General features: G+C 43.5%; 1 protein-coding gene across 1 annotated transcript in view; it reads right to left on the bottom strand.

Annotated features, from left to right (window-relative positions):
- Nucleotides 1-877: 877 nt before the first annotated feature.
- Nucleotides 878-15179, bottom strand: part of ENPP3 (ectonucleotide pyrophosphatase/phosphodiesterase 3) — a 65350-nt gene continuing 51048 nt past the window's right edge. The window contains exons 19-23 of the mRNA XM_081187836.1: nucleotides 8481-8619; nucleotides 7506-7583; nucleotides 7203-7335; nucleotides 4220-4376; nucleotides 878-1470 (exon numbers count right to left, since the gene is read on the bottom strand). Coding sequence (XP_081043962.1) covers nucleotides 1300-1470; nucleotides 4220-4376; nucleotides 7203-7335; nucleotides 7506-7583; nucleotides 8481-8619 — 678 coding nt within the window. The 3' untranslated portion in view covers nucleotides 878-1299. The remainder of the gene's footprint in view (nucleotides 1471-4219; nucleotides 4377-7202; nucleotides 7336-7505; nucleotides 7584-8480; nucleotides 8620-15179) is intronic.

The raw sequence follows: 15179 nt of genomic DNA, 5'->3' as shown, positions 1-15179 counted from the left end.
GTCGCTTTTTGCCGCTTCTGCACATGCGCGTGACATCATTTTGAGCGTCTGCGCATTCGCGAGCGGCGAAACCCGGAAGTAACGTGCTCTGCTACTTCCGGGTTGCCGCAGAGCGCAACTCGAACCCGCTCATCCCGAAGCACATTCAACCCGAGGTATGACTGTACTGCATTGGAAAATCCCTGCCTGTTCACTGTATGCACTCATGTTTATGTATTTGTGTTCATCTCCTGACAATAATTAAGCTTTCAAGGTTAACACAGCATTCAAAGAAGCTACTTTTTGAAGGGTTGAATGCCTACTCAAAAATCAACAGCTCTGCATATGAACCTGAACACTGAAGAATTCAGTTGCATATCTGGCATTTTAGCCCCTATATTGCAACTAAAGAGTTGGGACTGAGTCCTGATTAGGAAATACCCAAATTTGGTGGTGTTGGCAAGTGAAGTGAACAGGCGTGCAGCCCCTCGTGATAACACAATAACATGTAGCAATATTCTTGACAGCAGCTGAAACTCTTTCTTTCTTTTGCAAGTTTGTTCCTGTTCATAATTTTAGTGGCACATTCTATTATTATATACAAAATGCTTTAAAATCTTTATATTTTATTCATATGTTAAAAGTTCAAATTCAGTAGTTTCATGTAGTCTGAAGTCCTTGTACCATCAAAAGAGAGAGGGAGGGAGGGAGAAATTCCAGGAAAACACATGGAACATGGAGCTGCAGGAATGCTGGGAGAGATTTTTCCTGTCGTCATTTACTATCCTAATCGCCTGAAGATCTGCAATTGAGGCTGAAATCTTAAACACACTCATTCCCACTGAATACACAAGTGACTGACTTCTGAGAAAGGATTGAGGATAAATTTGATCCAGTATACATTGCATGTTTGTTTGTTTATTTAAAGCCCAATCTGTCAAACAATATCGAAATACAGCTTATCCGTTCCAATTCACCCTTATCTGAATTTTCCATTGTAGTTCTCCAACCAAACAATGTTTACAAAAATGCATTCTATTAGGGGAAATTGCTTGCAAAATGTGTACATGAGTCAAAACTGTTTATAAAAATGTTTGAACTAAAATGTGGTGAATTTTCATGAGGCTTTTAAAAAAAGAAAAATAGCAAATTGTTGCAAAATGTGGACAACCCAATTTAAGATTGGAAAAAATAAGAAATAAAATTGTCATATCCTCGCATCCCTGCTTCCAAGTAAACATGCATTGGTTTGTGTTCCGGGTTTTCCAACTGGCAAGGAAGGAACCATTTTAACAAGACATAATAAATTACACACACTCATTAAAAAAGAGTTGTAAATATTGGCAAAAATGTCTTCAGTTGTAGGATTTCGGGCAGAGGTTGATTTCTCTCTGGGTAGAAATCCAGACCCGTCAGAAGCTCCACATCACGGACACGAGCTGTATGAGTCTGAATTCTTTCTTCAACCCACAGTGATTCTGGCTGCCCATCCTGACAAAGCAAACAAACACAAGAACTTCAATTGTGCATCAGCAGGCAAAAAAACAAGGTTGCAGTAGTGCAAGGAATTTCTGCATACAAATGCCTTACAACTTTATTATTTTCCCTAATTAAATTTCTGTCACTGTGGACTGGGGTAACTAGGCCATGGCAATCTGCTGAATGTTTCCTTTGCCCTTGGAACTTGTTCACTATCTTTTAACTGTTTCCTTACAACAGTACAATGAGCTATGACTTATCAGAATGAACAAACACAGCAAGTCCTTTATGCCATATTTGGGAAGAGGGAGGGGTAGGCTGAAGGCAAATGCTACAAGCAAAAACTACTTTTTTTTACTTCAGCTATTGGCACTACCTAGTTAATGCTTAAGAGTACAGTGGTACCCCGCAAGACGAACGCCTCGCAAGACGGAAAACCCGCTAGACGAAAGGGTTTTCCGTTTTGGAGGCGCTTCGCAAAACGAATTTCCCTATGGGCTTGCTTCGCAAGACGACAGCCCATAGGGAAATCTCCGGGACAGCGGGGAAGCGCAGCGTGTCTTCCCCACTGTCCTCGGACCTCCTCCCGCCGCCGGACATCGGAACGAAGCTCCGATGTCCGGCGGGGGGGGAACGTCTCCTCCCGCCGCCGGACATCGGAACGAAGCTCCGATGTCCGGCGGGGGGGGAACGTCTCCTCCCGCCCCCGGACATCGGAACGAAGCTCCGATGTCCGGCGGGGGGGGGGGAACGTCTCCTCCCGCCCCCGGACATCGGAACGAAGCTCCAATGCCGGGCGGGGAGGGGAACGCCTCCTCCCGCAGCCCGGCATCGGATGGCTGTCCTGAAGACTTGGGGTGGGAGGAGGGTTTTCCTTCCCACCGCCAACATTCAGAATGCTGTTCTGAATGTTGGCGGTGGGGAGGAAAAACCCTCCTTCCACGCAAGCCCCGGGAACAGAGGGAAAGCGCTGCGCGCCTTCCCCTCTGTTCCCGTACCTGTCCTGAAGGCTTGCGGTGCGGAGAAAAGCCCTTCTCCGCACCGCCAGCCTGGCAAGCGGTTTCCCTAGGAACGCATTAATTGATTTTCAATGCATTCCTATGGGAAACCGTGCTTCGCAAGACGAAAAACTCGCAAGAAGAAAGAACTTGCGGAACGAATTAATTTCGTCTTGCGAGGCACCACTGTATGCCAAATGCTGACCCTCGGAGCAGAAATCATATACACATTTTCAGATGCTTTGAACAGCCACTGAGCAGCATATCTCCCCTCTGGATACTGTGCATTACCATCATCCAGCTGTTATGCCTTTCTCCTTTTAAATGCCACCACAGCCACTCCAGCTAGAGGAGGAGAAGTCGCTTACAAAGCACGCCCAGTTATATGTGGCTTACATTGTCCTGAGACTAAATGATGCAAAAAAGCCTTGTCCAATTCTACTAATAATAATAATAATAATAATAATAATAATAATAATAATAATAATAATATATTTATTATTTATTTATTTATTTATTTATTTATTTATTTATTTATTTATTTATTTATTTATACCCCGCCCATCTGGCTGGGTTTCCCCAGCCACTCTGGGCGGCTTCCAACTGAATGTTAAAAACAGTACAGCATTAGACATAAAAAACTTCCCTAAAGAGGGCTGCCTTCAGTTGACTTTTAAAAGTAAAATAGTTATTTATTGCTTTGACATCTGGTGGGAGGGCGTTCCACAGGGCAGGCACCACTACCGAGAAGGCCCTCTGCCTGGTTCCCTGTAACCTTACTTCTCGCAATGAGGGAACCGCCAGAAGGCCCTCGGCGCTGGATCTCAGTGTCCGGGCTGAACGATGGGCGTGGAGGCGTTCCTCCAATGCCGCCTTGGTGCTTTTTCAAAAGGAAAGTATTACTTTAGAAACCAGCACTAGGGCATTGTGATGGGGAGGCATAACTGATAACGCTTTTTTGCCAGCTGTGTCAGTTTCACTGGAGAGCAGAATTGGACAGCGTGTCCCAGATGCCCACAGTCAAGAAATACGATAAACCAAGCAAGAGATGGCAATGCACTTCAGATAAATTACATCTGTTCACAACTGGCACAACTCTTCTTCGGGAACCATTTAAAAATCTAATTCCTGCTTATTCAAAACTGCATTTCTGACTTTCATGCATATATACTAACACAGGAATTGGGGAATTGTAGCCCTCCAGATGTGGTGCATTCCTAACTCATGCAGGCAATGAAGATCAGGGGTTAGAATTGTTCTGTTAGGGCTCATCCACACTTCCACTTGTCCAAGTGATCTTCCACTTGTGCCACGCATTCTAGGCATGGGTTTGAACAGTTTTACTTTCCCCCCACCATTTTCCCCTGGGAAACCTGCTCTTTAGTGATGAATTAGAACAAATAACATTCCACTTAAAACCCAATTGCTTTTTGTACCAATTCAGCACTAAAGATCGGCTTTTCCTGGGGGAAAGCGGTGGGAAAATGGAAGTGTAGATAAGTCCTTAGTCTCCACTATGTCACAAGTGGTCTGAATAACAGAGGGCATATGTCACCTAATTTGTGCTTTATGTGCAATTCTTCCAAAATATTTAATATTGAACACAATCACTGTCAGTACGTTGAGAGTCAACTGAAATGATCTCTAGGCCTTGTGTTGGATTTTTACTGGGCACTAAAGACTTCTCAGATGGCCACATTTGTAGAAGCCCCATCTCCAATAAGAAGAGCAGGGGCATGTGAAGTGAATGATGTTATACTTACACCACAGCTCTCAGAGTTGTCGGGCCGATGAGGAAGGATGAAGGGCAGGACATTCAGTGAGCCTGAGCAACTCAGAGGGGTGTTGGTTTGGTCCTCACAGCTAGTCAGTACAACAAAGTAATGGGTTGGGATGGGGATCTGTGAATTGCCTACATGCCTGTGAAAGGAGATCAATTAAAGGCTGTTTACCAAAATCTATACTTTTTGTAAAATTATATTCATACCATTTCATTCAATGAAATTACCCTACCCTGTGGAAATATTATGGAGAATAGCTCCAAAACCGGAAGCAGAAGGAAATCAGCACTCGTTAGGTAGGATTACACTGTCTGTTGCATAACAGATACTGCATATACTTAACCAGCAATTTTCAGTTTCAGTAACTGACAGCACAATCCTGTACATATTTACTCAGAAGTAACTCCCATTTAATTCAGTTGGGTTTACTTGAGGCAAGTGGGTATGGGATTGAAATTGTGAATCAATGTGGATTGATATTCTGTCCAAAATTTTAACCAACAAAGGCATACAATTTTAGCAGTTTTTTAGATTGGAAAATTCCTTTGATGTGCATGGTTGTATGTGGGGTCAAAAGGCTGAAAGAATAAACCTCTGCCTTTTCATTGCATTTCACTGATTTTCTATTTTTTTTAGTTGAAACTGTATTAACATTTAACAAGAAACAATAATTGAAAAGGAACTGTGGGAGTAAAATTCTGATGCCCCTGGAATTAGCTTTCTTATCAATCATACAAAGAAGATTCCATTAGCTGAAACTGAAGCAGTGTCACAGATACTCATGCAAATGCAGTCCCTTAATGCATAGGGTAATTCCTGTAAGAGCTCTCTCTTCAAAAAGTGGGTAGGGTTATCTTGCCATGACTAACTTTGTACAGATTTTGATCTGTTTATAAAAGCTTTTAAACAGCACAGTGTGGCTGACAGGATATTAAAGCCCTTTGACTGGAAGGAAGCTCTAGTCTGTCATCTCATCCATCCACCTACATTGTGGCAGAAATTCTTTCCCTCTGTCCAAACCATATTTGAAAAATGTGGCATCAAGTCTAGCCTAGAAAACAGCAAATCCAGTAAAACCCGGACCATAAACCTATTTGCATAGCCAAATTGTCCAGAACTTGCAAATATTCTTTACAAAACTGGCAGCTGGCAATAATTATCCTGGGTCCATTAGAGAGCATATCAAACAGATCAGCAGAACTCCATACTCCAGAAGACATCTGAAGGCAGCCCTCTTTAGGGAAGCTTTTAATGTTTGATGCATTACTGTATTTTAATATTTTGTTGGAAGCTGCCCAGAGTGGCTGGGGAGGCCCGGCCAGATAGATGGGTGGGGTATAAATAATAAAATATTATTATTATTATTATTATTATTATTATTATTATTATTATTATTATTAATTTGCAGCACAGGAGCTAACTCCTAGGGGCCATGGGGGCTTCAGCCCCCACAATAAAATATTTGAGGGGGCCGGGCCCCCACTAAGTTGATGGGCATTCCCATTCAAATAGTGTGTGCACTGCATCATGTGATCAAATATGTGGGGTGGGGCTTACCTGGGCCCCCACAATATTTCATTCAAGTTGGCACCCCTGATTTGTAGGTAAATTGTGGTTAGCAATGCAGCTGTTGTTCTCAGAGGAAAGATCCAGGGAGTGAGGCTGGAATTTATCCTATTCTATTCAAGCCAGATGCTGATATCAGCCGGCCCACATTGGATCGTTGGCATCCATTTGTCTCGAGAGACAATGGAGGCGTGTGTCTTTGGGAGTGAAGTCAAACTGCTGGAAAGTTACAGTGCCTGCTGTGGCTGTAGATACCAATACAGGAGAGACATGTTTTGTTGCAGCAGCGCCAGATTAAAGGCGTCCAGTTGTGCTGCTGCAGATGCACCATGGCGTTTCTTCTCTCTGCGCTCCTTCCAGCAGACATCCCTCCTCTGCTCCCTGCTATGGATTGTCTGTCTCCAGGCACTGCAGTCGTCTGCAAGGGATTCTCACATGGTGAGGCGAATGTTGCCAGCCTTCATGTCATGTTTGCAGACATCTTTGTAATGCAGAACTGGTCTGCCAATGGGCCTGGTGCTTGAAGCCAGCTCCCCATACAGCACGTCCTCAGGGATCTCCTGCCATCTTCCATTCTGTGAACATGACTAAGCCAATGTACCAGTTACAGGTAGGTAGCCGTGTTGGTCTGCCATAGTCAAAATAAAAACATTCCTTCCAGTAGCACCTTAAAGACCAACTAAGTTAGTTCTTGGTATGAGCTTTCGTGTGCATGCACACTTCTTCAGATACACTGCCAGTGTAGACATTTTGAGACAAGAATGTGAACATGGTGGGAATGTGATGCCCCAAATCCTCCACATGGTGCAGCACATGTGGAAGGCATTGAGGTGTCGCTCCTGGCAGTGCCCACAACTCACTTCCATAAAACAGTGTGCTCAGCATACAAGCCTGGCAGACCTTCATCTTTGTATTGGACATTAGCATCACATTCTCCTATACCCCTTTGGAGAGGCATTGCCGCAGCTGCCTTGCCAAAACACCTGTCTATTCTTTTCAAGTATCAGCTGGCTCACATACAGCCAGTCATTCTACAGAGTGTAACTTGATTTCTTGGCTGACTTGTGCCTGAGCACCTGCTGTAACTCGCTTAAAATCTAGCACTGGGTTTCCCAAACTTGGGTTTCTGGCTGTTTATGGACTATATATGATGGACTACAGTTCCCATCATCCCTGACCACTGGTCCTGCTAGCTAGAGATGATGGGAGTTGTAGTCCAAAAACAGCTGGAGACCCAAGTTTGGGAAACTCTGAGCAGATGGCAGATTGGCTATTGTTTGTAAGCCATTCTGTGATGCTTGACAGAAGAGTGGGGTATAAGTGATTTAAATGAATAAATAAAAATGAAACTCGTGCCACATGCTAACATTTAAACTGGTTACCTTTTTTCTTTACTTACTGTGTAATGATATCAAGGGAATCAAAGTGTCCATCACTATTATAATCAAAAATAGGCCCACTGATCACATTTAGCCCATTTCTCTCTGTAGCATATTTTGGAAGCAGTGTATTATGCAAGTAATCCCATAATCCTGCAATTGAAAGTACAGTGAGATAGAATCAGCTACAAGGGGAGCTGTTATGCTGAATCAGTATGGCTTCTCTGTCCCATGACCACACAGACCAGAAGAGGCCAGAATGTAAGCATAAACTCTCAGGTAAATAATGCAATATCAAAGTGTAGGCCATTATCAGCACTTACTTTTGAATTCTTTGTACATGGGAACAATGTTGCTGGTAAGTAAAGCATCATATTGTTCATCTGCAGTTGAATTGAAGTCTGTGGGGGGGGAAATGGGATTAATAGTTTGTAAGTCATGAAAACTAAACCAAAATTATTTTAAACTGAGCACAATTTTGTTTACAATTCTGATGGATCTATTCATTAAAATACCTCTTAAATTTTATTATTTAATACCCTTTCTGCCCTCTTGCATGAAAACATAGGATCAAACATAGTGGTAACAGAAAGATACATGTGGACCCTGCAGCAAAAGAGTGAATTTCTTCTCTTCAGGGTTTCTGCCAGCCAACCATGCCCTTTCCCATGATTGGTTTTCTGGCAACAAAGCACAATGAGATCCCATGGTTTGTTGTTGGCTTATGAACCATGGCTTGATTTAACTATTATCTGGTGTTATGACAGAAACCAACCATCTTGCTTAAAAATGGCTTGCTTGGCCACCTCACCCCAGACGCTCACCAAGCTACAGAGGCACAAGGCAGGAGCAACTGGAAAACAAACCAAGCTTTGGAGAAACAATCTGTGGCTTGTTTGCTTGCCTCATTGTACAATGAACAAAGCATGGTTAAAACAAGCCATGTCTCCATGTTATGTGCAAATGAATCACCGTGAGCCTGGTTTCTAACAGATTCCTTTCCATGCAACGTTTACATATCTTCTTACTCAACGTAAATCTAAGCCTGTTGAAGAAAAATATTTGACTATGACTTGAGGAGCCTTGTGGTCTGGTACTACAGAAGGCAGTGACTATAATATAGCAAAGCTATTCTTTCACAAAAGAAACACCACTGAAATACCCCCCCTCTCTCCCTTTTTAATGCCATGCTTATCCCCAGTGGGTTGTTTCAGTGCTGTGTATATGTTTTTAAACACCCAGCCACATCCAGCCGATTACAACATTATGATCTTTTCTATATAAAGAGAACTACTAACTGGGAGGGTAGAGGAAACCGTGGGTGATGTTCAGGTCTGGCTGGTAGTTGGAGCAGTTTTGGCTCTGAGCTTCAGGGATTCTAACATCAGGCCGCAGACAGTCTGGAGCAGGGGGAGGAAGAGAAGATGCATCTCCCGCCTGGAAAGGGGGGGAAAGAGAGAGTATTACACCCACAGTCGTGGCTAACCTACAGTTTTGTGACTTCCTAGCCTAGCTTTCATTGATTCTTTCTTTTCCTATTTTTATAATGAATCATGTCCGTGCTAAAAATAGAAATGGACTTTAGCCCTTCTTTCCAGTCTGTTTATTTCTTGGTCCTTCAGCATTTTGATAATGGATGGGGAGGAAGGAGGGGAAGTCAGCCCAATGTAAACCAGTTGCAGCAAAGATCAAAGCAGCTTTTGGATTAAAGATGCAAGGCATTTGCCCTATTGGCTCTAATCAACAAGTTAAGATGTGTGACTCAAACTAGAGCTTCACAGAGATTGCATCATGTATGCCTTCCTGGCCTCCTTTGGTTCAAGATCTGCAGGTAGGACTGGGGGAACCCCCCCATAGGGAACCCCAGGACCTCTGTCAGTGTAGAAACAATAAAGAAACAAAAACAAATTTATCAAGTAAGGCAATGTGTTAATTGTCTTTCCTCACCTTGTAGCAGAAATACTTTCAGATGATTAAAAAAAAACCCAACCTTTATCTTAGAGTTTAAAAAGATGGGGCCAGAGTCACCGAATTTCTGCTGTTCTGTGCCTTTCCTTAGGTATTTTCTTTAACATTATGTCATTGGGCTGTGCCTTACTCTGCCACCCCCGTCCCCACCACACACACCCAGCCAACAGTCAGTTGATGAGAAGCAGAGACCAGCAAGCAAAGTAATGGCAGCCTGGTGTCTCCTATAATGCTTAGTTCAAGCTGTATGGTAGGTTAGACTGAGAGGAAAAGTACAGTCACTGCCTTTGGTAAGAAGAGCATGCTTTAAACAGGAAACAGTAATCAATGTGTCAAGAGGCATAATTTATTTGCATTTTGTGGGACTTTTAACTACAGCATTTGGAAGCAGTTGCTTTTGACTGCCAGGCCATCACTCAGCCACTTCCAGGGGTGGTGTTGGTGTTTCTTAAGCGGTATAAGGAAGAAAAGAAAATATATAAATGAGGCATTAAAAAAAAGAAGATCCCGCAAACTCATTGATCCAGAGATGCAAACCCTACTCAGTTCAGATGTTCTTCAATGCCCTTTTTATCTTTATACAGCACTTTTAAAAAAACCAACCAGTTATGGGCCCATTTTCAAAATCTCATCCAACTAGTCATATTTCTATACCAGACTCATGAATGTACCAATCCAGGAATGAGTGGCATGTGTGAATGACCCAACATGAAGCAATAGCCATAGACAGAACTTCCACATGGTCCAATGCCACAGCAAATGCCCACAGTTTTCAGTGAGGTGATTTCTGACATTCAGCTGAAAAGTCGTGGAACTGAAGTGTAACCAAGTGTTGAGGAACCAAGTGGTATGCGTCCCATGAATCAAATCTCCTTGTAGGAAAGCCTTCTGAGGGCCACATGTCAGTGGTGGACATAGGCCAACAGAAAGTGGGTAGGGCCAGAAAGGAAAATGGGCAGAGCAATGGATGGGACTCTTGCTTTTGTAGAGGAGACTGCAGTCCAACTACACAAATATATATACACACACAAAACACAACCTATATACACACAACACAACACAACACAACACACAACACATAATGCATATCCCCAGTGAGGCAGGGAAGCAAGAGACATTATCATGGGTCAAGGGCACATCTCAGTCAGGAAAAAAACATTTGAAGATGACATGGAGCAGAGCCAGCACAAGGTGTGGGGTGGGATTAGGGCCTGAGGAGAATCCTGAGGGCCAATCTAAGAGGTCTGGCAGGCCACATTCATGACAAAAAAAAAATAGAACATGGGGCTCAATTACAGAACATACACTGCAGGACAATTTCAATAATCTGGAACACAAAGGTGTTTACTTTCTTTTCAAAAGAGTGAATGAGTCTATGAGTGTGTGTGTGTGTGTGTGTGTGTGTGTGTGTGTGTAGGAGGGGTTGGTGACTCGGTACAACCAAATCTTTCCTATTCAGGAGGTGGGTTTTTCCTCATAAACTTTGCCAACAGTCAGAGGGAAAAATCATAGTTTTTCCCTAAATCACTGCCTCAGGAAATCTGGCTACTGACTCTGCTATTTCACTGACTCATGACAAACTGCTTTTTATAACCTAAAGGGACTAGCTCAGGATATGCTGGCTATCAAAAAAAATAATGGGATGGATTTCTGAGCCAACACTGGTACTTCAATGCCCCTGTTGCTTAAGGGCCAAACTAGGCAGATAGATAGAGAATATGTAACTGTGGAAAAAATAACAGAAAATGTCACCTCATGGTGGTACTCCTTCATCAAAATGGATTGTATAAACATCTCAATGTAACCAAAAATTGGTCTATCATGAGATTCTGCTATAATTTTGATTCCATTTGTAGGTCTAACCTGGCAATATTTTGCAGAAGGGATTAAAACACATACTGGAAATTTAGGCCTGTACGATTAAAGGGCTTTCTCACCCTAGCGCAATTAATCCACTTTTTAAAAGAAGCAGACTTTTTGCAGTTAGGAAAGTGACAGGGAAATACACTGGCATTAGTGAGATGAATGAATGATTGACAGTGCACAAGTGAATCAGTATGAATGCTGAATAAACAGGTAGTCCAGAGAAATCCTATAATGTGGCTCTTTTGATTTCACTGCCTGCAAAAGGAGAACAAATACCACGCAGCAGGAGCTGGAAAATAACTAGTGAGCCTTCTTTTTAGAAGGCTGCTAGTATATCTGGAGGCTACCATTCTCTCTTGTTGAAAGATAACAAGGGCAGATAGCAGTTATTGGTATCCATCAGGTTTTAGCATCTACTCAAAGCCTTACTCCTAGAGCTAATGACATTTTTATTGATGTCTCAGCATCAAAACTCTTTGTACACACCCACTTCAAGAAGTGCTGGCTTCTTTTTCATACCTTATGAAAAGCATTGTAAACCTCTATCTAGAATATTTTCTCCACTGTGTTGGAAAAAAAACCAAACCCTTCAAATTATCTAGCTAAAACATTACATTGTCACTAAAAACATTAAGGGCAACCATAAAAAAAAATTTTTAAATACATCAGAAGCAAGAAACTTCTCTGACTTCTCTGACACTATTAAGACTGGTGCTTTTTAACTTGTTTCTAAGGTTAGGAGTGAACAGTGAAACAGCCACATTTGCAGATAATAGTTCTGTAAATAGTTCAGGGTAGTAAAGACAAAAAGGAATGATGAAGAGCTACAAACGGTTCTTTCCAGGCTTGGTGAATTGAAAATAAATAAATAAATGGCAACAAGTTACATTGAACTGTATTTGCCATCAAAAATACAACTTCAGGATGTGGTAAAACATTATGTGTGCTGTGAGGAAAAAGTAAATTCTATGTTGGGAATCACTAGGAAATGGATTGAAAATAAAACTACCACTATTGAAATGCTGCTTTTAAAAAACTGGAGTAGTAAACCCCTAGTCAGCAAGCTGGATATAGCCCCATAAAGCCCTCACTCCCCACCCTCTCCAAACTCTCATCTCATTTGCCTGCTCTGTGGCAATGGTTTCTGTGGGAGTGAATATAAGGACCAAAACAGAGCTGCATTTATGTGAAAGTGCCACCAGGAAGCTTGGAGGGTGGCCAAAGAAGCATCCGGTTTAAAGCAGGGGGTCTCAGCAGCCTCTGGTGCCACCTGTGCAAATTTGCTTTTGCTGGACTGCTTCTAGGGTCCTCTCAGATACAGTGGTACCTCGGGTTAAGTACTTAATTCGTTCCGGAGGTCCATTCTTAACCTGAAACTGTTCTTAACCTGAAGCACCACTTAAGCTAATGGGGCCTCCTGTTGTTGCTGCTGCTGCCGCACCGCCGGAGCACGATTTCTGTTCTCATCCTAAAGCAAAGTTCTTAACCTGAGGTAATATTTCTGGGTTAGCTGAGTCTGTAACCTGAAGCGTATGTAACCCGAAGCGTATGTAACCCGGGGTACCACTGTAATGTCAGAAAAGCAGACCAGAAGGATGAGCCCTTTCGTTTGATCCAATTCTCCTTCGCTGATTCACAAGTGCTGGTAATGATCAGAAGGAAGGGGAGAGCCAAGGCAGAAAGAGGAAGGCCGGGTGGGAATGCTGTATGTTTTGTTTGCCACAGATCAGAGAGGGAGTGTGCTTCTGAATACCAGTTGTGGGGGAACAGTAGCAGAAGAGTGCAATTGCTCTCCTGCCCTGCTTGCGAGGTTCAGAACATGGAACTTGTCAGGAGTGCGTGCAGGAGCCGGGCCCTGTGACTGGTAGGGCCTCGCAGGACTAGGGCCTTCCTGAGTTTGGCCTGGAAGGGCAAGGTGCGGCCTCACAGGTGAGGCATGACAGAAGACTCGTAGCACCTGGTGGCAAGGGCCAGGAGGAGTATATAAGGCCAGCATTTCCCTCTGGCTCTTTGCCATGGCAACATGCTACCCACCTAGCTGTGCTTTGGCGTCCCGACTCCTGGAATCCTGACTCTTGGACCCTCAGCTTCCTGACTCCTGGTTTCCTGACCCTTGGACTCTTGTCCTCCTGACTCCTGGTTTCTTGATTCATGGACTCTTGGCTTCCTGAACCCTGGACTGCTGACCCTGGACTGCTGATTCCTGCTTCCCAACCTCTACCCCAGCCCCGACGTACCAAGCCAGGACTCCGACTGCCCGTAACCCAGACTGTGACAGCCCTGCTGGTCCAGGCCAAAGGGCTATTATAGTCCAGCTATGTGGCCAACCCAATGCCCATGGGAAGCCCACAAACAGAACCTGAAGGCAACAGGTACTCTCCCTACTTGGGTGTTCATCTGGAACTGGTGGTACACCACAGCCATTATGACTACTAGCAGTCACTGATAGCTTTAACAGCTTCATATAATCTCATTTTGAAGCCATCCAGATTGGTGGCCAACACTGTACCTTGTGACAGCAAATTCCACAGTTTAACTAGGCAGGTGGTTAGGCAGTGTGAGAGGCTGGACTAGGCAGACCTATGGTCTTATGTTCTGATGTTTACCACAATGATGCCACCTGGCTTTTCTGGGCTGGCTTAGGTCTCACAGGAGCAACACCGTCCCTGCTGCAGTCTCCCTAAAGTATGGCAACAGATGCTTCACGTTGTGGAACTGTTGTGCTGTCTAAGTATAAATGGATGCCAAAGAAAGCTCCCTCTGCAATGAGGTCATTTTCCTTGTGCCAGAAAACAAGCCTTAAGAGATTATTATCAGAGATGAGAAGCAGAAGAAACAGACACATTCCTTTCGCGTAGGTTTGAGCCAGCTGTGTATTGTGCAAAAATAATTTTTAAAATGAGAGGTTATGCATTTATTTAAGCATCTCTCCTAATGTAAACATATCGGGGTGAGAAACCTGTGCCCCACTCCAGATGTTGTTTGACTCCAGCTCCCATAGTCCCGGACCATTAGCCATGCTGGCAGGGTCTGATGACAGCTGGAGTTCAACATCTGGAAGGCCACAGATGCATCAGCCAGCCATGTTCTATGTAAACCCACACCAGATTAATTCAAGAATACCAGAGGTGTAAGATTCTGATCAAGATGTAGCAGGAAGGGGCCAAAGGTTTCCCATTTCTGGATTACAAGAAAAGATCAGCTCAAAAGTCCATCTAGGGAATGCTGTTTCCCACTGTGGCCAGGCAGGACATTGCCTCTGGGAAGTATGCATGCAGGATATGAAGGCAATAACTTTCTTCCACTGTTGTCCCACCAGCAACTAGCATTCAGTGATACACTTCCTCTGAAAAGGGAGACTCTATGTTGCTGTGATAGCTAAAAACCACTAATAGACATTATCTCCCCCAGATTTGTCTAATCCTCTTTCATAACCATCTAAACTAGAGGCCATCACAGTGTCTTGTAAATTAAAAAAAATCCTTCCAGTAGCACCTTAAGGACCAACTAAGTTAGTTCTTGGTATGAGCTTTCGTGTGCATGCACACTTCTTCAGATACCAGGTATCTGAAGAAGTGTGCATGCACACGAAAGCTCATACCAAGAACTAACTTAGTTGGTCTTTAAGGTGCTACTGGAAGGAATTTTTTTATTTTGACTATGGCAGACCAACACGGCTACCTATCTACTACTGGAATCTTGTAAATTAATTATGCATTGTATGAAAAAGTACAGCCTTTTGTGTCTCCTGAATCTCCAGTCCAGCAATTTCACTGAGGATTAGAAGCTGCTTGCCATCTGGGAAAAGCTGTTGCCTGGTGTTTGCCGCTCTTCTCTCTCAGCTACCAGAATAACCCGGTACTATTGATGCCAGGGTGGAGGTTGGACAGGAGTCCTGCTGCAAGCAGTGACTCATTCCTCTGTTCTCCTCCCCTTTGAATTTCTTCCCAGTGGTGAACTGCTCCCCCTGCTAGCTCAAAAAGCAAAGTACACATATTGCAGAATCATAAAGTTCTGCTGCTCAGGTTGTCAGTGCCAGTTCATGTGGGCTTGGTGTTTTGACTTGCCCAGCTGCTACAGCATTGAGTGAACTGGGGTTCGTGGAATCTTCCTTGTCCAAGGTGACATGCACAACTTTCGCTCTACCATTTCATTCTCACAAC

Source organism: Podarcis bocagei (genome assembly GCF_964188305.1).
Source record: "Podarcis bocagei genome assembly, chromosome: 3".
Taxonomy (NCBI): Eukaryota; Metazoa; Chordata; class Lepidosauria; order Squamata; family Lacertidae; genus Podarcis; species Podarcis bocagei.
This window is presented reverse-complemented; position numbering and strand designations above follow the sequence as displayed.